This window comes from Crocodylus siamensis, chromosome 2 (assembly GCF_052110815.1).
Source record: "Crocodylus siamensis isolate JL-2025a chromosome 2, ASM5211081v1, whole genome shotgun sequence".
Classification (NCBI taxonomy): Eukaryota; Metazoa; Chordata; order Crocodylia; family Crocodylidae; genus Crocodylus; species Crocodylus siamensis.
Window position 1 is genome coordinate 253,707,644 of NC_143396.1, and position 22,392 is coordinate 253,730,035.

The 22,392-nt window shown below is 51.3% G+C and overlaps 1 protein-coding gene across 1 annotated transcript; it reads right to left on the minus strand.

Moving 5' to 3' along the window:
* Window positions 1–2,488: 2,488 nt before the first annotated feature.
* On the minus strand, window positions 2,489–20,860 carry TGFB3 (transforming growth factor beta 3). Its single transcript, XM_090033731.1, has 7 exons — window positions 20,250–20,860; window positions 13,981–14,144; window positions 11,905–12,034; window positions 10,358–10,465; window positions 9,328–9,499; window positions 7,459–7,612; window positions 2,489–3,563 (listed from the first exon to the last, which is right to left on the minus strand). The coding sequence occupies exons 1-7, from the start codon at window positions 20,614–20,616 to the stop codon at window positions 3,405–3,407; spliced, it is 1,254 nt and encodes a 417-aa protein (XP_089889857.1). The 5' UTR covers window positions 20,617–20,860; the 3' UTR covers window positions 2,489–3,404.
* Between the last annotated feature and the right edge of the window lie 1,532 nt (window positions 20,861–22,392).

Below are 22,392 nucleotides of genomic sequence, written 5' to 3' on the forward strand. Positions count from 1 at the left end.
CACCCCACAGCTATCCCCCAGGTAACAACATACAAAGAACTGCTTTCAGATCTCTTTCTCCTTTTCTTCCCCATCCGAGCATTCTGAGCGAATTGCTGTTAATACTGGGCTCAGGAACATGTTTGACCTGTCTGTAACCAGAAAGCTATTGGGTTAGCTCATTGTTTCTGTGCTGTCACCAAGAAATGCGATAAAAGATTTTCTTTTCTTTACCCCCATCAGGCCATTGCTCGTCCTGCTGCACTAGCAGATGCAAGTCCTCATGTTTCTCCATTTGTAAAGGGGGGTTCATGATTCAGACCCACTGCACTGTGGGCTGCCAAAGTTACTTCACAAATGCCTTCAAAGTGCTCTAACTGCCAGGTATTATTATCAGGTCTTGTGCTCTAGCTCAGCCCTTTGTACCCCTTTTCCCCCCTTCAGCTGGATGGGCAGTGAGGCCAGCCCAGTGCTAACAAACAATGACTGGGGAACAGGCTCCAGTTTGTAAACCAAAACTTCCCAGGGGGCTGCTAAGGATATTAGAAAGACCTCTGCCAACTGGCATCTGGATTCCCCCATCTGTGTAGCTATAGCTAAGCATTTACAGCATATCCATCAGCATGTTGGCACAGCCACTGTGTGCACACATACACAACCCCTTCTTCTGGAGTGGATATGGTGGGGGAAAGGGAAACACTAGCAGTGAGAGCTCCTCTTTCCTACTAGAGGATTGGATTAGGCACAGTAAATAAGTGGGGGCACAATTGGGCAGAGCTAATTATTTCATCATGTTGACTGCAGGTCAAGGAGACCCACAGAGATGAAAAGTAATAAGCTATGCAGTCAGCACCTGTCATCAGAGGACATTGCCCTAACTGCATGATCTAGGCTAGTAAAGCACACAAGCTGTAATTGCACCTGCCCCTGTCCTAGCCACCAGCCCACCACCTGGGGTTTTCTTTAACTCCTTAAAATGCTTGAAATGGTATTGGGACAGACAGCACCACAGGGATGTTAACAGCAACTGCCTGCTTTGGAGAACCAGTCTGGGACTCCATGGAAAGCTACTTCACCTGAGGTCCATGCAGGGGCCTGACCACGGGTGACTTAGCACTACCAGCCAAGTGTCATTTTACACAGGTGTTGGGGATGGTGAGGTGATGGAGGGGAGGGGGCTCTGTTATAGCTTCAAGATCATGACTAGGAATGACTGAGCATCTATGAATTTATGAGTCACAGGATTTGCATATGCAAAGCCCTGTTGGAGCAGGTCTGTTTATGGGCTCCTTACTATTTAGAGCAGGGGTGCTCAACCTCCAGCTTGCAGGCCAGATGTGACCCATGGAGCTTTGGAATCTGGCCCATGGGTCAGGATGGTGGTGGGGAAGCAGGGACAGTTAATACTACCCACCCCCCCCACCAAAATCCCAAGACCTGTGCAATGGATTGGAGCTGGGCCACAACCCTCCCCCCGCTGCCAGAGCAAGGTTGCACCACACCCCCTTCCCTCTGTGGCTGGGTTGGGTCCAGGCTGCACCCCCTTCTCCCTGTGGGGCCAGGTCATGTCCCTTCCCCTGCTGCTGGTCCTGGGTGGAGCAAAACCAAGCTCCCTTTCTTCATGTGGCTAAAGCAAGGCTGGGCTGCCCACCACCCCCTCCAGACAATCAGATGGGAGTCCCACCCTGCATACCCTGGGCACCAGATTAGGTCCACTAGCTGGATCTGGTCCACAGGGTGAAACAAGCATTGCCCATCCAACCCCACAGGCAAAAGTTGAGCACCACTGATCTAGAGACAGCTGCAGGCAGAAGGCAACATATTTCTCTGGAAAACCACATCTTTTCTAAAGGAACATTAGATTGAGTGATGTATGGACTGTACCTTGCCTTGACCAGGTCTGTGACATAGTGTACTACATTTGGGTTTTAAAGTTTGGTAAACTGAAAAAATTTGAGCATGTCTATGGGATACTGTCTTGGGTTTAGTTGCATACAAGTCCAGCTTTGGTAAGCCTTATGTCTTTGCCTAGGACTGGCAAGCTGTAACTGCTTGCCTTCTTGCTTGGCAGGGCACATTCAGGTGCTTGCTAACCAAATACCTGAAGCTGTTAAGCCAGTAACTGTACTGGCATGCTGACAGGCCACACAGAACTGCATGTCATAGGTGCTGAAGGGAAGGTTGTGTGCAAGTCTCCAAGAGCACTTGGGGAGGTGGCAAACATGTCAGGGGCTTATGTGGGACAGGTCTTATACACAACAGGTCCCTTTCATGGGAACTGCATGCATCTCCAGTATGAACCTCCAGGCTATTTCCCTTGGCAAGGAGAAGAACTGAAGCTTGCTTGAGTGTTTTCACTCTGTGTGCCTCAGACTGGTCTACTCTGATATGTTCCTAATGAGAGTGGGTTGTAGGGGATGGTGGGCATGTTTCAGAGTTATCCTATATTATTTGTTGCAGGTAGAGCACAACTTTGAAATGCTAAAATCTCTACTATTTCAGCAGACAGTTTTTCTGGTGAGAAAATGATTGTTTCCCCCCCACAAAATATTTATTTTTTACAATGTTTCTGAGATTAATATTTTTTAAAAACCTTGGCAGGTAAGGCCTGGACCAGGTCTTTGTGCAGGAGAGGTACTGAATACCCTAGAGCACCTCACATACCACAATACAGATAGAGTCCTTTGGGGGTAATCGCCCCAAACTGGATGGATCCAAAATTCAGGTACCCCAGGAGCAGTGGTGCCCACCCTGACCCAGAAACCATCTATCAGGAATTCCAGGAAAGGAGTGGAGCTGTATGGCAAACACAGAGGAAACCTCAACCATTCTGCAAATGGAGTCAGTGTGCTCTCCCCTCCTCTCAGACAGGCCCATCCTGAGAAGCTCTGAGGAGCAAGATTCTGGGTGCCTTTCTCAACCTCTTCTCAGTTAATGCTCTTTGTTCAGAGAAAACTTAAATTTCTTCCTTCAGAAGGAAATTCTAATTCTTCACAATAGAGGAGCAGGCTGAAGTCAGGGGACAGCTGTAGTGTGAGCAGGAAGCACTGGCCAGTCTCTCTTCCCACCCCACTTTTGACCATTCTCGCCACACTCTTGCTTCCCTTTCTCAGCCATCCATGCTTCAAAACACAGTGCAGTTTCTCCATTCAGTGTCCCTCTTCCCCCATGAATGTCCAACCTTTATCGAGAGTACAGTATTCACATCACCAAATGACTCCCAGAAGGAAGGAAACTGAGTCAACAGGACACAAAAACACTCCAGAATGGATCCCTAGAGAGCTGGTACATCCTGAGCTGCAGGGTTGGAAGCCCAGGCCTGGGTGCGTGGGGTCCCTGGCCCCCTGGTTCTATTCCTAGTGCTCTGGAAGAAGGAGGGAGAGCAGTGATAGATCCTCTTGACTTTGGGTGGGACTGGTTGCCTTTCAGCTGCACTTGCAGGATTTCACCACCATGTTGGAAAGCTGCTCTACTTTAGGGGTCCTCCCAATGTAGTACAGGATGGTGAGAGGCTCTAGGTCCTGGGGAACGCAGCAAGGTGAGGCAGATGCCTCAGGGTTCAGCGTATTGTAGAGACCCAGCACCTGGGGAAAAGAAGCATATTTAAGACCTGGTCAAAGATTCCTGACATTACTGGGGCTGCCACTCCATGGGTTGGAACTGGTTTTTAATCACACTCTCCACCATTGTACTTGACTGACTGCCAGGCAGGAGCATCCTCCAAGAGGCTTGGCCCAAAAAGTGGCCCATGTTAAAAGGTTCTAATCTGCACTGTAGTACCTACGAGCCCTTGTTTATTGTCAAGTCCTCTACTCTGTGGCAGATGACTTCAGTGCAAGGACAGCCAAAGTAAAAACAGATCCTCCCAGCTCTGCACTGACAGCCATCAGTGTCCCATTTTACAATTTTAACAATGCTGGGTGTAACCAATTTGGGGCCATGCTATCCTGGGTTCCATAAAAGACAGCTGAAAAAATCAATTTTGTTGATTTCAGCCAACATCTCCAAATAGTACTGGATGTAATACCACCCGCTCAAGTATCCACAGGTCCCTCCCAACTTTCAGCCATCTGATGAACTCGCTCTCCATTCCATTCTCCAAGTCATTACGGGATCATACTGGAGTCAAAAGAGAGTCCTGTGGGACCTCACTGGATTCTTCCTCCCAGCTGGTCCTGAACCACTGACAAATGCTCCAGTCATAGAGCTGTCTTACAGCAGTTGCCATGTTTCTCTCTAGAGGTAGCTGCATGTCAATGGCACGTGATTTCTAGCCTCATGGGGCCAAAAAGGCTCTCACATTCCCCAGCTTGGTCTCATTTCCTTCAGTGGAGCTGGTCCTGGTTTAAATGAGAGCAGAGTTTGGTCCACTGTCATGGGGAATGAAATGTGCTATGGAAACATCCTTTTTTATTATTAATCTGATCGATTTAATTCACTTTTCTCCAGTTGAATCCCTGGATGCTGAATTAAAGCATTGCCAGCTTTGCCTGGGTCACTATACATTGACCCCAGTGTACAAGCCAGCAGCAAGGTTGGTTCAGTGCCAATGTGGTTCCCATTTTCAAGAAGGGGAGGAAGGAGGACCCGGGTAACTATAGGCCAGTCAGTCTCACCTCCATCCTTGGCAAAATCTTTGAGAAAATCATCAAGGCTCACATTTGTGAGAGCCTGGCAGGACAAATTATGCCGAGGGGAAACCAGCACGGGTTCGTGGCAGGTAGATCGTGCCTGACCAATCTAGTCTCTTTTTATGACCAGGTCACAAAACGCCTCGACGCAGGAGGAGGGGTGGATGTCGTATACTTGGACTTCAGGAAGGCCTTTGATATGGTATCCCACCCCATACTGGTGAACAAGTTAAGGGGCTGTGACTTGGATGACTGCACAGTCCGGTGGGTGGAGAATTGGCTGGAGGGTCGCACCCAGAGAGTTGTGGTGGATGGGTCGGTTTCGACCTGGAAGAGTGTGGGCAGTGGGGTCCCGCAGGGCTCGGTGCTTGGACCGATACTCTTTAATGTCTTCATCAGCGACTTGGATGAGGGGGTGAAATGTACTCTGTCCAAGTTTGCAGATGACACTAAGCTATGGGGCGAAGTGGACACGCCGGAGGGCAGGGAACAGCTGCAAGCAGACCTGGACAGGTTAGACAAGTGGGCAGAAAACAACAGAATGCAGTTCAACAAGGAGAAATGCAAAGTGCTGCATCTAGGGAGGAAAAATGTCCAGCACACCTACAGCCTAGGAAATGACCTGCTGGGTGGCACGGAAGTGGAAAGGGATCTTGGAGTCCTAGTAGACTCCAAGATGAACATGAGTCGGCAGTGTGATGAAACCATCAGAAAAGCCAATGGCACTTTATCGTGCATCAGCAGATGCATGACAAATAAGTCCAAGGAGGTGATACTTCCCCTCTATCGGGCGCTGGTCAGACCGCAGCTGGAGTACTGCGTGCAATTCTGGGCGCCGCACTTCAAGAAAGATGCGGATAACCTGGAGAGGGTCCAGAGAAGGGCCACTCGTATGGTTAAGGGCCTGCAGGCCAAGCCCTATGAGGAGAGATTAGAGAAACTGGACCTTTTCAGCCTCCGCAAGAGAAGGTTGAGAGGCGACCTGGTGGCTGCCTATAAGTTCGTCAGGGGGGCACAGAAGGGAATTGGTGAGTATTTATTCACCAAGGCGCCCCCGGGGGTTACAAGAAATAATGGCCACAAGCTGGAGGAGAGCAGATTTAGATTAGATATTAGGAGGAACTTCTTCACAGTTCGAGTGGCCAAGCTCTGGAACGGGCTCCCAAGGGAGGTGGTGCTCTCCCCTACCCTGGGGGTATTCAAGAGAAGGTTGGATGTGTATCTAGCTGGGGTAATGTAGGCCCAGCACTCTTTCCTGCTTATGCAGGGGGTCGGACTCGATGATCTATTGAGGTCCCTTCCGACCCTAGCATCTATGAATCTATGAATCTATGATCCTGGAGTTTTTTATCTTTCACTATGTTTCCCCGGGCACCCCTGACAAACCGCAGTAGATGCACTGTTCTAAGAACCCACTGGGGTTTCTAGTTAGTTGTGCTGCTCATTAATTCTCTTCTTGTCTGTTTTCCTTTGAAAATACGAACCAGCCCAAATTCTCCTCTCACGTGCACTGCTTCAGCCCCACTGACTTTCATAAAGTTGTCCATGGTGGCTGATGGGAAAATGCAACCCCTTGCATGTGCACATTTGTTCTTTGTCTTTGCCCTGGGAACGGGACTTTGTTCCCAAAGAGCTCTGCTCTTTGCCCTGTGTTCTGCTTCCAGCCTTTGTTCTCATTCATTCCCTTGGTTCCAGGCCTCCTGCTGCCATCAGGCCTGGCAGAAGTACATATGCTGAAGTTTTCAAGAGTGCGCTAACCTGTTTCCTGCAGTCTCTCCCTTGTCCAGGTAACAAGCTACTAAAGACCTTTTTAATGAACCTGAAGCTAAGTAGCCAGTGGGTGATTCCATCTTCCCCGTCTCCAAGCAGTAGCAGCCCCTGCATGTTCTTCTGGCTCATCATGTTTCCTTGTGCAGCTACGGCAGCGGAAGATCGAAGCCTATGCCTCTTAGCCTGCACCATCCTCATATCCTTGACCCTTGGCCTTTCTCCTGCCCCCATTCCTTTGTGTCACTGTCTTTCTGTTCCACTTCCAGGATCCTGACCAGACCCAAGTATTCTCAAAGACTGACCAGTGTCTAGCATGAATGATAACTAGTGGGTTACCTAAAAGCGTAAGTTTCTGCACATTTTACATGTGGATCATACTGTTAACTGGGCTTCTCTGCAGCTGTCACTATGGAACCACCCATGGGCTATGCTGGCATTTTTCAGTAAGGAAAGGCACCCATGCACAACAGGAAACTTCTCATGTAGCCATTTTACCTTCTGCATTGAACCAGCCTGTTACATACCCCATGCATCCTGGAGAGCATATTTAGTTCTTTATGTACAAAAGATTTCCCCACCATTTGAATGCAGCCATCTCGGGCAGTAGCCAAGTCAGCCACACCCCACTGAAAGCAGCTGTTTGCAGCTGTACAAGAGCATTAGCTGACAGTTTGGAGCATAGGCAACAGAAAAATCCTGTCTCCAACAGAAACTGCAGGTGGGTCAGAATGGCAATCAAAAAGTTACCACCAATACCATCTCTCCAAAACTGAAATTTGACCTGAATATTTTGGCTGACATCACCAACAATTACCAAAAACCTACCCAAATAGTAGCAAATAGCTAATAGCAAATGGTCATCCCTGCCTTGTTAAAAATCGCATCTGAAGGATGGTCACAAGCATCCTTTAACACTGAACTGGGGACAAGCGTAGAACTGACTCCACAGGTGGAGTGCCCCTCACTGGTCTAAAGGAAATGGTCTACATGAATCCCAATGAGATCAGACTTGTAGGGTCACAGCTCCAGTAGCCATGCCCAGCTGGAAGCCCTTAAGAGTATTAACCACCTGCCGTACCGTGCTGTGAGTTGTGTCTGCACTGCGGAGGTATGGGCAGGGACCCGAACAAAAGTTGGCAAAGTAACCCTTGGGCTCGTGGACCCACTTCCAGCCCAGGTCCTGTCGGAAGTCTATGTAAAGAGGGCGAACACAGCAGTTTTCCTCCAAGTTCCTGAAACAAACCATTGGCACAAAGTGAATCCAAGTACCAGAGAAATGGAGACTTTCTGCTCTACCCCACCCCCGCCAGGGCTTAGGGAATTCACAGTCTACTGAGGGATACAGTCTCTTGACCAGTAGGTGCTAGCGTGCCCAACACTTGCTGGGAAAGCATGGCTAGGGCTCCATTCTCTGTGGACATAACAAACAGAGATAGCAAAGCACAAGAGGGGCTGGTCTGTAAACATGGTGGTCCCCAATATCCACCACCAGGTGGCTCCACCATTATGACATATACTAGCAAATTGCCCATCAAAAATGATGGGGGGGGGGCAGCAGGGACAGAGCACAGCATTTGGCCCTGCGCCCTTGTTCCCCTCCCTCCCCTGTGCTAGTCTGGCCCCACCCCCTTCAGGCCTGACCCAGTTTGGGTTCGGGGCCAGGGCTGTTCCCCCTCCTTTCCTCCCCCAACACCCTGCCCTCCTCAGCTGCAGCACCTCTGCCCCTGCTTTGGGGCTGGGTCTGCTCCCCCAACCCCCATCCCTTCAGCTGTTCTCCCCCACCTCCAGGGCTGGGTCCACGTCTGCCCCCCTGCCTGCCACTTTGGGCCTGGGGCCTCCCCTCCCACCCCACCAGCTTTGGGTCTGGCCTGCTCTCCCCTGCAGCTGCTGCAACATCCATACCACCACTGGCCCGCCTGCGTGTGGGCCTGGCAGTGCCCATGGTTCTGGGTTTGGTGGTAGCCACAGACCCAGCAGCAGCGGGTGCAGGCCTAGTGGCAGCCGCAGGCACAGGGCGGTGGCTGCAGACAGGGTGGCAGCCATCACTACCGGTGACTGCCCCCTCTCCTCTCTCCCGCCAGCTTTTGTTGGGAAGTGATGGGGGGCTGTTCTGGCCAATGGCTCCAAGGAGCAGATCGGGGGGTGAGGCCAGCGCTGCTGTCCTCACTCCCCAGCTCTGTCCCCTCTGTTATGGCAGGGCTCTGGTCCCCGCTGTCCCCCTCTGCCTCCAAGTGGGGAAGCCAGCTGGCCTGCCCCCCACCCCCCCATGCTTTCAGTCCCCACTGTCATGGCAGTGCTCTGCCATCTGTCATGTCTATCTAGAGGACTTCGATCGACTGCTAAGACAGCCAGTCAGAGCGTGAATAAAGTGTTATGGACAAACAGACAGACAGACAAAGGTTTTTATAATATTAGAATGGAGGGGAAAAGAGGAGCCTCTGTACATAGGAAAATACCTTTAAATAGAAGCTACATCTTAGAAACAAACCAAAATGCTCAAGAACAGGGACCCTATTCTGCAGGCTCTAAAAAGTTCATCCCAAGACCCTGCCTGGTCAGTGAATGTAGCAGGTTTCCGTTCAGAGGGACAGTTTGAATGAGTCTCCAAGACAACAGCATAGGGCCCTGTGGGTTCCTCTCTGACTAGCCAGCCCCTTGATCACCAGAGCAAGGCCAATATAGGTCCATCTCTATTTCCTGGATACTGCTATGCCCTTGTCCTGAGACAGAGGAACAGCATCTCAAGCTAGCCCAGCACAGATCTGTCCAAAAGAAGAGAGACCCAAGGAACCACACTCATTCACATCCCAAGAGTTTCTGATGCGCTTTCTAGGATTTTACCCTACTGCATGGCAGAAAAAAATGGCCATAGAAATGGGAGCCTTGTCATTCTGTGAATAAGGGGGCAGATTAACTCCAGGAGTGGGAAGGGTCCCATTTCCCTTACCGGAAGCAGTAATTCGTGTCCAGGGCTCGTCTCTTCCTCTGGCCTCCCAAACCTGGGCTCTCCAGCCGATGTGGGGGTAACATCATCAAGATCAGGTGGGGGTTGTGAAGGTCCTTTTGCTTCTTCAGGCGTCCCAGGTCCCCACGTCCATAGTCATCTTCACTATCAATGCCTACAGAGAGAAAATGGCCCTCAAAAGTCTGTCTCAGAGCAGAATTGGAGAGTGAAGATGCAGGGAGGTCTTTCTACAGTCTGGAGGAATGTATTTAACATTGGCTCCTACTCCTACTTCTGAACTGAAGAGAAGTACTCAATCTCCATGTTTATTCACTCCGGGCCTTCTTTCCTGGCTGCCCCACACCCCATCCCCTTGGACTCCTCACTCTCCACAGTGAATTTGATTGCTGCTGGCTTGAAAAAGAGGCTCATGGCCATTTGTTTTACCATTTGCAAACTGCTGGTGGGGCCGTTAATCCACCCCACTCATTCTTGGCCTTGGTCCCTGGACAAGCAGAAAGATGAATGGTTTAAAGATGTCAGATCACTGGCACTCCACAGAACAGCCTCAGAAATGAAGTCTATGGGGGCCAGTGGCAGCATCCCAGGGCTGCAGGCCAGGAGGTTCCTACTTCTTTATCCAGCCAAGCCACTGACTCTCTGCCACTTCAGGCAGGACTCATGATTTGTCTCAGTCACCCTAGCTGGAAACCAGAGTGAAAAGCAGAAGCACACTGGAAGACTGAGAATGCATCAGAGCCAGTGTTTTATCCCAGAGAGAGAATAAATACAGAATTATCTCACTGAATGCACGGACATGGGCAGTCGCGCATCTCTGTACACGCAAGCACTCCAAGCCTACATGCAGAATGCGTGCACTACAAGTCAGCATGCAAATTCAAATGCACCATCACTGTGCGTACATTTAAAGCACTCAGACATGCAGAGCAACACCTGAATTTGATTCTTCTTCTCCAGCAGCTCTATGCTCCCCTCTCCCATCAAGTTCCTCCCAACCCCTGCCCCTTGTCACCTTTGAACTTGATCTCCAGCACCTCATGCAGGTTCTCCAGGATGTCACCATTGGGCTGAAAAGTGTGGCATGGACAGTGGATGCTGATCTCCAGACCCAGATTGGACTCTGTAGAGGAGGAGATGAGACTCCATGAGAAACACATTCTTCACTTGTTGGCCAGTTCAAGGGAATCCCAGAGCATCCAGACTCTCCTTTAGTTCCCAATCTGTAAATACTCAGCATCCAACAATATCTGTTGTCCTCTATGAAGGCTGTCAGAAGCTGAGAACTTTTAAAAACCTGGCCCTTTGTGTCAGTGTTAAATAATGTTGATTTTCCACTACCTGGTCTCTAGGTTGTATCTGTGGCAGAGACCTGAAAGCAAGTAAGCTCAGCATGAGTAATTGTTTCACTAAGGGTATTCTACCTATTGGCTGTAGCTTCCTGTTTCTGCTGATCTTTGGGTTAAGCCACAGAGACTGCCCTGAGTCTGTTTTTATATCCACAATAACATCCTGAGAACAGTCATGCAGTGTGGTTGTGAAAGCAGTTTTCATAATGGATCGAGATAAAGTGACAGCTCTTTTTCCATCTTGTGTGCACAGGTAGAAACATCTGGCTCTCTGCTGTGTTAGTAAGGTACTCATCACTTTGATTTCTAGACACTATCCACATCATGGTATCTGTCAGCTAGCGTTACTGTCTGAAGATAACTGCAATTCAGGCTCTGAACTTGGGCCATAAGGACGTAAAATTGAATGTCTCTAAAACAGAAGGAGCCCACAAGCTCCCAGCTCATCCTTTCAGGGACTGGCTTTATGCCAACTGCCTGCATTCCAGTTTTCAGTGACACCTAGCTTCTATCTGAGAGGGCAATCTAGCTGTGACTTACGGTCCCCATGTTCCAGTTGTGAATTATGTCAGTGTTCCTGCTGGGAGCTGTCCCATAACTGCTGGCACTGCCAAGTGGTTGCAGAGACAAAACTATTGCTCTTTTCTCAGTCACTGCTGTTTGTATGCTGTGCCACTAAAGTCTCCATCTGCCTAGATATGTCAGAAAGTCTCTCGTATTTCCTCACCTTTACAATGCTACAGACAGACAAGAGAATCAAGATCTGTGGTCACACTAGAGTTCAAAAAATACTTTTCTCTAAAGCATATGCTCTGGTTCATTCAGGAAAGTCTTAGAGCCTATGATATACAAATCAGACTTGATAACTTATCAATCAAAGAATTTTCAATAGCAAAAAGAAAATAAGATCCATCTCTAAATGAAAATACCAAGTGGATTTTGAGTCCTGTACAGATGGAGAAAGTGGGAACTCCAAGGTAGCTATCTAATAGAGGAAGTACCCTACATAGAGTGAGGCAGCCTCATTCTCAAACTGGGAAGAACTGCTTTTAGTGGGACCCTTAGTTCCCCAAACTGAGGGAAGTGCGCTTTGCTACTGGGAGATAGTGATGGGGATTCATTAGCCCTACATTCATTAGCCCCTTCTGAAGGAGCAACTGCCTGAACTAAACAGACACTCCACACAGCCCAACCAAAACAGCAAGACTCCTACCTCTGTGCAGAAGCCACTCACGCACAGTCTCAGTAACATCAAAGGACAGCCACTCCGGTGAGCCCCGTGTCTGCACATTCCTGCCATTGAGGTAGCGCTGCTTTGCTATGTGCTCATCGGGCCGGAGGATCTGTATTGGGAGAAGGTAAAACAGGAGTAAGTGTGCAAAGGAGTGGGGACCTTGTACCTACCTTGTCTCCCCACTTCAGGAGGTTTGTTACCAACTAAGCCAGGGGGGAGAATCCAGAGAGGGAGAGACTAGGATCAGACTCATCTTTCCTGAATGAACAACCTAGTAAAGGTAAGAGGGCTACAGACTCTTCAGGCACCGAGCCAACCTCTGGAGACCTCCATGTGTCCTGCACATAGGAACCTGAAAACCTCCTCTTGCTGTATCCTGGGGGTGGACTGTAACTGTAGAGGGAAGCAGCACACTGGAATCCTGACTGCAGGTTAATGGGCGATTTTGTTTTCCAAGTCCCCAGAAAGAGGACCAGGGCTTGTGGGCAGAACCAGCACTGAGACAGGATGGGGGGTCTCACCATCCTGGGTCCCCTAACCTGGCAGGCCCACCAGTCCTGTGGCAAAGTGTTCAGCACTGGAACCCAGCTGATGGCAGGGGTTTAAATGCATATTTAATTGGATTCCTAACCTTGTGAGACCTATGCCCATCCCTACCCCACCCTAAGTTCAAGGCCTGTCTCAACTACCCCCAAACACAGCACAGCACGGTATAGTGGAAACCTCACATTTGAAACTTTCTCCCCAAGTCCCATTGCAAAACCATAAACCAGTCCTCAGAGCATCTCTCTTGGCAGAGCCAAAGCTCATTCCAAAGGGCACTGAGTTCCAGGGGATCATATTCTACAGTTCCTTTGTGCTTATATGCTCTCAGACTCTTTCCCTATCAGTTGCATCAATAGGGAGAACTTCTCTGATTGTTGAGGGGAATCATGGGAAGGTACTGGAGGATGATCAGCACTGCATGCTTATTGCCCACATCCTATGAAATGGGCAGGTTCAAGCCTGCCTGTTTTATACTGGAGACCAGGTTCTAATTCCATGGTTCTCAACCTTTTCAGACTTGAGGCACCCCTTGGAAATACCAGCTCTTAGTTTTCATTCTTTTTTTTTTAACTGCAGAAAAACAATAGAGCAGTCTTTGTTGTAGAGAATCCAGGCCACAACTATGGATTTCTATTTGAAATGTCTGGGTTTATCTTGTGAATCATGTTTGTAAACCTAAAAGTGCTAACATTGTATGGAACCTTACAGCATCCTTGAAAGGAACTCAAAAATGCCATGGCACCCTAGTTGAGAATCACTGTTCTAATTTATACCTCTGTTGGGTAAGCCAGTTGAGGCTTACAGTACCTCCAGACTCAGACCAGAGGTTATTCTGTCTAGGTGGGAGCAAAGCCCCAGAAAGAGGCCAGATTAGCTATTCAGTGAAGGGACCTACAAGCAGGTGAGGTTGGTCTGTTGTTACTGGGAACTCCCACCTAATCTCTGCCTCTCTGTTCTACCATGTCCTTCTGTAAGTTTTTCCTGTATGCCTCTCCCTGTCTCTCCCTATCACCCTTTCATTGCTAAGAAGAGGAAACAGGTTATGTATGACCTGGACAGAAGAGTCCTCTCCTTGGCATACCACTATCTGCCATGTCACTCACACAGGCAAGACATGCCCCAAGGGGAGCCAAAGCTTATGGAAGCAGGGGTCCCTCTGATAGCACTTCACTGGTAACTAGAGGCTCCCTCTCCGCCTCCCTCATCAAAATGGCAGCAAGGCGCCTCTGAGGAGGCAGCGCCATAGTGGGATGCTCAGAGTGTCAGAAAGAAGGTAGCAAGAAACCGGGCAGGATCCCAAAGGGGACAGAACCCCTGAGGAGAAGAAGGACATGAAAAGGTAAGGCAAGGCTAGCTGGCTGCCTGTTTCAAACAGGGTAGAAAGAGAACTGAAAAAGGGTTTTCCTCCATGCTCTTGCCCACCCTGCTTGAGGTTTTCACTGAGGATCCATAGCAGAGCTACTTTTGCTGTCTGCCCCACCGTGCTCAGAGGGTGGCAAGGGCTCTCACCTGGAAGAGCTCAATGCGCTGTTCAGCGCGTTTGGAGCTTAGGTTGGGCACTCGCAGGACCCGGAACTCGGCCCGGAACAGGTTAGTGCTGTTCTTCTCTGCTGATGACACGTTGAAGCGAAACACGTTGGAGGTGACACCCTTGGGGCAGATGCCCAACTCATCTATAAGACAAGGAGAGAGAGACTGAAGAGCAAGGGCCAGAGAAACAAAGCCCGGTCCATAACTTGCACAGAACTGGTGAGGGGCATTCAGAACAGTGCGTGCCCTTCAGACCTCCCACCACTTTTGAACTGATGTATGAATGTCCTGGCAGGAGGGAAGGGAGTAACACAAATTTTCCTCCCTCTCCCTGTTCCAAAGCTGAAGAGCCCAACTGGATCTGCCACCAGCACCTTTAAATCCAAGTCATCTAACTCTGTTCAGGGCAGGTCCAGTCAACATGGGAGTCACAAGACAGAAGAGCAGTCCAAAGGGCCCTGAAGAAATTAGATACTTAGGTAGAAAATAACAATGAAACTCAACCTGGAAACAAGCCTGCTGAGAACACCACCCAGTTGACAGATAAACAGTAGAAAGAGAAGGTCTGAGACACAAGAGAGGCCCCATAGGAAGCAGTCTCACCTCACCTGGACACTGTTTTCTCAGCCTGATTCCTCCTCCAGCTGATGCTTGTAGAACTGTTCCATCCCCCCACTCCCTCCCCCGTTCATGCAGCTGCCTAAGTTCATGCTTCCCTTTCTTCCTGGGTTCACAACAGCTTTTGCTGTTTTCCAAACCAGCTTTCCTGCCTCACTCTGGCACCTGGAGATGCAGCATCTGTGCGGCCCTGTTCTCACCAGGCCCTGCTCCTGTGAGGCGGTAGTGCGGTGTGGTGGTGCTCTGTCTCCACCCGCCCCCACATGGCCCCTGGGACCTTTCATGCCTATCCCCAGTTGACAGTCCCTGCATTACTGCATTCCAATGATTTGCAACTGTTGCAAGTGAATGTGTGCCTACACCCTTACTCTCCTCTATGGAAAGGTGTCACATTTCTCATGAGACAGGAAGTTAAGGCCTTGACCGCATGTGCTCCCAGGGGGCACTTGTAAGTCTTAGTCGATGTGTGTGTATGAAGCACCTTAAAATCCTTGGCAAAGAGTACTAAAGAAAAACCCTTGGCCAGTTGTTATACCACTTATTTTTCCCACAGTCATCACATCCCCTTCTGCCTATCTGTCTGTCTAGCTAGCTGCTTATCGCCTTCCCAGCTGAAATCTTGCAAGCAGTTTCTAGTAGAAAGAACAATTTGCCTCCTCCCTTCCCAGCCTGTTGGTTTGGTTAATTTAATTTACAGTAGCAGCTAGTGTACATGTGCTGTGTATGGAAGGGCAGTGCAGCAGAAGCTGAGCTAGGCAACCAAGTTCTGCATTTAACTCTGGAGTGTGATGAGGTCTGGGCTCAAGTCTGGTCTCTTGTGGTAGCGAGCTCCAATGCATGGGTCCAGCTCCTATGTAAGCACCATCTCCTGCACCTGTGGGACTTCCCTGCTAGTTGCTTGTTTCATTGCTCTGGTGGGATATGGCTGTTGATGGAGGTCATGGCTGCAGGAGGAGAGGCAACCTCTCAAGGAGCAAGATAATCCTATGGAGGCACTTGATTATCAAGACAGAGATTACAGACTGGACTTTATTGGACACCCTTGCAAAATGGAGCCCCAGCACAATGGACTCACATGGACCCTCCTAAGCAGATCAGCTGTTGTGTCTTCTACCAGCTAGAGTTTTTCCAGGGTGCTTCATCTGTGGCCATGGCAATTTGTAGTAACTGACCCTGAAGATCAGGGTATAGGCTCTTGGCCAGTCACTATTCAAGTGGTTGTTTGTCCTTATGCCTATTTGGGTTTCCATTAGCACTGAGGAGCCCACAGGCTGCAGACTGACTGATCAATCTGAGAGCAGATTGATGTCTTCAGTAGCAGGGGATGCCACCCAGGAAACATACTCTTCTTCCCTCTGTCACCGTCACCTTGATCAAGTCTGGGTTCAGCATTTAATGAAGTTTCTACCTGAGAGAACTGGAGATGGTGCTGTGCATGTCTGAGATCAAGGAGAGGCAGAGCTGGGTGTTGTGTATACCAAAGCTACGTGGTTCCACTAGCTCTCACAAAAAGCTTTACATGGTACCCTTTGCAAGTAAAGGCAGTGGATTGGTAGAACAGCACCATTTCCCAAGCTGCTTTCAATAATGGCCTCTTTTCACCGACCTGAGACCAAGCAAAAGCCAGATTCCACTCCCACACTTTGAGCCCAAATCCAGCCACTGATTGGAAACCAGATGCAACTGAGTTTCCGTGCATCTCAGGAGACCTTAGAGGCCTGAAGTGCAGGGCCAAGAGTGACTAAAAAGGTGTTACTCGTCTTTTAAGATTGGTTCTTGTAGGATTTTCTCTGCTTAAATGTGCTGCAGGGGAGGGGTGGGAGGTGGAAATGAGGTAACCTCTCTCCTTTTTCATGGATATCAGACTCTTCCTACCTCTGAGCCTCCAAAACACACCTTTGTCTTCAGAGAGCTTTGGCTCCTGCTGCTTCCCGACACCGTGGCCTGTCCTACTCATGCCTGCCTGTACAGCGCAGAATAGCACAGAGGCGAGGAGATCCAGGTGGCCTACAGGCTGTACCCAACCCATCTGCACCTCTGACGGGGAGACTGCTTCAAGCTTCTGCCGTTTGCTCCTCACATTCTGTCCCCAGGCATCTTTAGGTCTCTCTGGCTGTATCTTTCTGGAGACATTTTCTGGAATAGGCCATTTACCTCAGAAGTTGGATGCAGGTGACAAAGCAGCCCTGTCAGTCACTGACACCACCTGTTAATGGTGCAGCATACCTCAGAGTACAGGTTGGGCACAGGTAAAAGGATGAAAGTGGTCTGGCACTGCTACCTCAGGTCTATCGGAGTGGATGGTATAGGTAGCCAGGCATGGGGACAGGACTGTAGTAGCATCACTGGCCCTCTGGAAACAAAGTCAGGAGACTTTCAAGCCATTGGTGCCCACCTGCTCTCTATGCACCCACTACAGCATGCAAGGCTGGGGAAAGGATGAAAACAGTTTCTACTGTTCACCCCAGGGACACTGCACTGGGAGGGCCTTGGTGACTGCATGGGGCAGAATGCCCTGCTCTCTTAAAAGGGAGACCTTCCCTCTCAGGTGTGTTTACCTTGGGCAATGGCCACAGGAAGCACAGGAGAAAGAGCATTCCCTCACCATGCACATGGGAGGAGTCTGCTCCTGAACATCTTCATCTGCTTTCCTAGAACTGCCAGCCTCTCCCTGCTGCCCCCTTAGCTCCTCAGCTATCCTCATTTTTTAGCTCCTTATCCAAGCCAGTGAGTTTGTCTGGCTGATGTAGCATTAGAACAGAGGTGTGTGCGTGTGTGTGCGTGTGTGCGCGCGCACGTGCAGGCGTTTCAGACTTGTTTGTATTAGCCCAGGGTCCCTTGATGGATTAAGCTCTCCTCCTCCCTCCAAGAGGAGACTGGCTTTTGGCTCAAAATGCAGTCTGAGATCACCTTCTGGCAGAATGACAGTCATGGGAAAGTTGAATCCCAGCCACTTTTGAAGACAGAGGATCAAATTCAGCCCTGATGTAGGTAGGTGAAACTCCACAGATTGCTGTAGGCTCTGCCTGCTTCCACCACAAGCAACTTTGATCCTCTCTCCTATGGTGACCCACTTCCCAAGATGTCTCTTCCTCTGGATAGTGGGAGATGCACTGCCCACCCCTAGGCATTCACAGGCACCTTGGTCTCTTGAATATGGTACTCTGGCACCACATGGACATCCTATTGATGGGGAAAGTTACGTAATAGTAGTGCTAATGACAACAGAAGACTAGAAAGCATTCAGCAGATAGAGCCCAGACTTGTGGAAGCTTCTTCTCTCAGCATCCCTGTCCTTGCCTGCAGCATCCCTTGCTAATCCAGAGCCCTCTTCTCACTCCCAGCTGTGCCGGTGTACCTCATTACTGGCCTAGTCTCTCCCCATTTTGTCACACCGCTTCTCCACTTAGAGGAGGTCTCTCTTCCATTGTGCCCCAACAGTTCTCCTTCTGCCTTCCCAGACTCAAATCTACTCTTCTTGCATGACCTTCAGCTGCCCAGTTGTGCAAGCCAATCCTATATCACATCCAAACTGTGTTTGTTTTCAGTGTGTTTACCAGACTGTAAGCTCTTTGGGGTAGAGCTCTAATCTTCCCATAGGCATGCAGAGCACCATTAATAGTGCTTTAGCAGTGTATAAATACTGCAATAATAGTTTGCTAATGACCTTTGGTCCAGCCATGCAGACTCCCCTGCTCTTCGAGTGCTGCTGCCTCCTGAGAAGAGAGCTAATCATCTAACCATATGGAGTGCAGTCTGCTAGAGATTAAGTGAAATTTGTTGCATTACCACATTGTAACCTATATTCCAACTCATCATGTGTCAAAATTAACATAAACCTGGCAGTCTCAACGGTATGCTGAGACTGCCTGCACTGCATCCCAGCTCCTCTGGTAAACAGTACCCAGGAACTTCTGGCGATAAATCAGCATCTCTCAGGCTGTACTACATGATATGACTGCATGCCTTCCAATGTCTTCCAGCACTGGGGAGCTCCAAGTAGTCACCAAGAGAAATGCTCTGAAGCTACATCTGTTCTGCATCTCCAGTCTGCTCTGGGTTTGGATCTGTTCAGTTCCGGTCTCTGCATCTGCACCCGACTCTGCTTAGTGGGTCTGTTCAGCATCTGCTCTGCACCTGTACAACATGCGTCTTCCAGCACCTCCTTTCTGTCTGTCCCCTGGGAGATAAGGGGGACACAATCTGTTCCATATCAGTGTCTGCTTTTCACCTGTTCAACATCTTCCTTATTCTATGATCATTTTCCATCTCTTCTTCATCTACACAGCATCCTCATTGACATCTCCGTAGCTGTATCCTCTCAGCAGTTGGCTTTATTCAGCTTGTACATCTTTCTCTTCCTTATGCTAGGTGCATGCTCTGCCCAAACTAAAGGGCCATATCTGTCCCTGCTGTACCTGCTCAGGTCAAAGGAGTTTCACCAGGGAACAATCTAGTTCTGTGCTAGTGATTCTGTTGTCCACACTGTGATTTTTCTTCCTGGCAGTTACGATATGTTCAGTTTATGAAACTCAAACCATCTCCTCTACCACCTTCTTTCTTTTCTTTCCTCTTCTTCTCTCTCCTTCAGTCTCCTGTGTATTTCCTTCCCCCTCTCATCTTCTCCAGGATATCACGGCTCTAGACACTGGCTTGGCTTACTGCTTCCTGGCTGGAGTCTGGGCTGATGTTATTCCAAGACACTGAAAACCCATCCCTTGCCTGCCCCATTGCCAGGGCTCAGGCTCCTCCACCTGCTGCGGGGCTGCTAACCACCAAGCATTTCACTTTTTAAAAAATCATTGTTTTAACAATTCATCTTCAATTTTTCAGAAATTGTCTCCCGCCCCAACGCCTCCACTGCTTCTCTCCAGACTTGCCTACACACTCCTCCTGGACCCCCCAATGGCTTTCTAGTCTGTTCTCCAATGACTCATTTTACACGTGCACACACACACACGCGCACGCACGCACACACACACACAAAAGCCTCCCCCTACTGTAATTACAGAGCTCCCCCCACTGTCATTTCAGAGCCCACGAGGACACCTGGTGGCAGCAGAGGGAAGGAAGCTGCTCCTGGCGTTCTCCTTCCAACTCTGCGGCTCCAGGCGGTGAAGTTTCCTAGTGCCCACTGCACTTCTTCTCACGCTGTGCTTTGTTCCCCTTGCTGTCAACCCTCGACTTGCATGCACAGAGATGCACAAAACACGTGGCTCACAGCTTTGGTGAGCACAAGGGGCCCAGCTGACCCTACCTCCGACTTCAGACCAGGAGAACTGGCCACCTCTCTCTGTTCACAGCTTCCCTGGCTCAGCAAACGGGCACCGCCACCACCCCGTGCACACAGCGGGCACATGCACAACCTCAGGCTCATTCAGACACTAAATCCTGGATGGTCTTCTCCAATCTCCGGTCACTGGCAAGCCATGGAGACAGCCCTCCTCCCTCTGCTGTGCCTCTCTCTCACACACGCACACGCACACGCACACACAAGCGCGTCTCGCAGGCGCCGGGGGCGCACAGCGGGCACAGCTGCGGCCCGCCCCGCCCCGCCCCGCGCGCCGTGGGGACCGCCGGGGCACGGGGCTCCGGCCGGGGGAGCAGCCCGCCTGGCCCCGGGAACTCACTGTGCTCGGGCAGGCCCTGGACCATGTCGAACTTGTGCACCTCCTTGGCGTAGTAGTCGGACTCGGAGGCGTCGCGCGCGCAGGCACCGGCGCCGCCGCCGCCGCCGCCCTCCGCGGCGCCCGGCGCGGCCCGCAGCTCGTCCAGCAGCTCGCGGGTGCTGTTGAAGAGCGCCAGGACGTGGAAGGGCACGTGGGCCGGCCCCGCCGCGGCGGGCGGGCTGGTGAGGCGCAGCTTGCTCAGGATCTGGCCGCGGATGGCCTCCACCCGCTTCTTGCGGACGTGCTCCAGGTCCAGGCTGGGGCAGGACGAGAGCGCCAGGCTGACGCCGGCCAGGCTCAGCAGCAGCAGCGCCCGCTGCAAGCGCATCTTCCCGGCCCGGGCGGCGGCCCGGCCCCGGCGGCGCGGCTGGGCTCGCGGGCGGCTCACGGCTGCCGGGCGGCTCCGCGCCTCGCCGCGCCGGGCTGCCGCCGCACGGGTGTGCGCCGGGCGGCGGGGAGCGGGCGGCGCGGGCCGGCACGGCGCATGCTTCCCGGGCTGTGCCTCCCTCTGCCGGGGCGGGGGGCTAGGCGGCGGCGCTGCCCATCCCCGCGGGCCGAGCCCTGGTCCTGGCCCCGGCGCACTGCCGCCCCGCGCCCGCGCCCGCCGCTTTATAGCGCCGTCCCCGTGACGCGCCGGGCTGGGCTCCCGCACGCGGCCCGGCCCCTGTTGCACAGCCGGCGGGGTAGCCCCGGGGAGACGCCGCCTCCCCGGGCATCGCTGCCGCCCGGCACCGGGGGGAGGCCCGGCCCCCGGCTCCGGGGGCTCAGGAGCCGGCGGGGGCTGCGGGAAGGCCGACGGCGCCCCCTGGTGGCGGGCGCGGCTCCGAGCGCGGAGGCGGGGAGCTCCCGGGGCCAGGTCCCTCGCGCCCGCTCCCTGCCCGGCCCCGCGGGGCAGGGACGTGCCACGGCCGCGGAGACGCAGGTGGGGCCCCCCGGGTCCCTGAAGCCCAAGACCGCCCCCCCTCAGTGCCTCAGGTCAGGACGATGCGTGTCCCCCGCTGGGCTCCCCTCCCCGCCCGCACCCCGGGGACCGATGGAGGCTTGCTCCGCGCTCACAGGCACCTGGCTGTTGGCTCTCCCCGAAGGTGGTTTTCCAGGCAGCTAACTCACCAGGGAAGCCCTCAATGGCCAAAAGAAAGTCAGCAGGGATTTCTTACTTACTCCCTCTCCCTAGACAAGTGCCAGGAGGGCACAACAAGAAGCCAGCAGGTAGTAAGTTTAAAACGAGCACAAGGAAGCTGATTTCCACCCAGCATGTCGTTCAGGCTGGAGCTCACGGCCACCAGATACTGTGGCTGCTGCCAATTTAGCAGACTTCCTATGCCTGACAAGGGGTGACTGTGCCCCAAAGCTTGCTAAGAACTTTTTCCCAACTACTCAGTTGGTCTAATAAAAGCTATCACATCTGCCCAAAGAACCTCACCTGCCTATGTCTTTAGACCAACATGGCTACAAACCAACAGCCCAGCAAGAGAGATTGGACAAATTCTTGGAGGAAATGGAGCATCGATAGTTACTAAGCATGGGAGTGAGGGGCACAGCCTCTGAAACAGAGCTTGTTAGCCCTGAAATGCTGAAAGATGCAAATAAACGAGAAACCCTGGTCATACTCTCCCATACAGCATCCACACCCTGCCCCTGTGTGACACCAGAGACTGAACAAGATGGACCTATCGTCTCACCCAGCAAGTGGTAGGTCTTATGCTCTGCACAGGCCCCAAACCGCTGCCATCCTAGCAGAACAGAGCCTGGGTGCCTGTCTCCTGCCTCAATCTATTTGGGATTGTCAGACACAGGAGGTGATAGTGCCTTTCTGCTCAGCCTCATCTGGAATAGTGTGTGCAGTTCTGAGCTCCACATTTTAAAAAGCACGTGGAGAAGTTAGAAAGTGGACAACAAAGATGATAAAGGGCTTGAAAAGCAAGTCATATAATGAGAGACTGAAAGAGGTAGGTATGTTCAGCATGTGAAAAAGTTGCTTAAGACAGGACATGATGGCAGTCTTCAAATACCTGAACTGCCATAAAGAAGAGGGAAAATACCTCTTCTCTCTTGCTGCTGAGCATAGGATGTGGAGCAATGGCTTGATGTTGCAGTAAAGTGG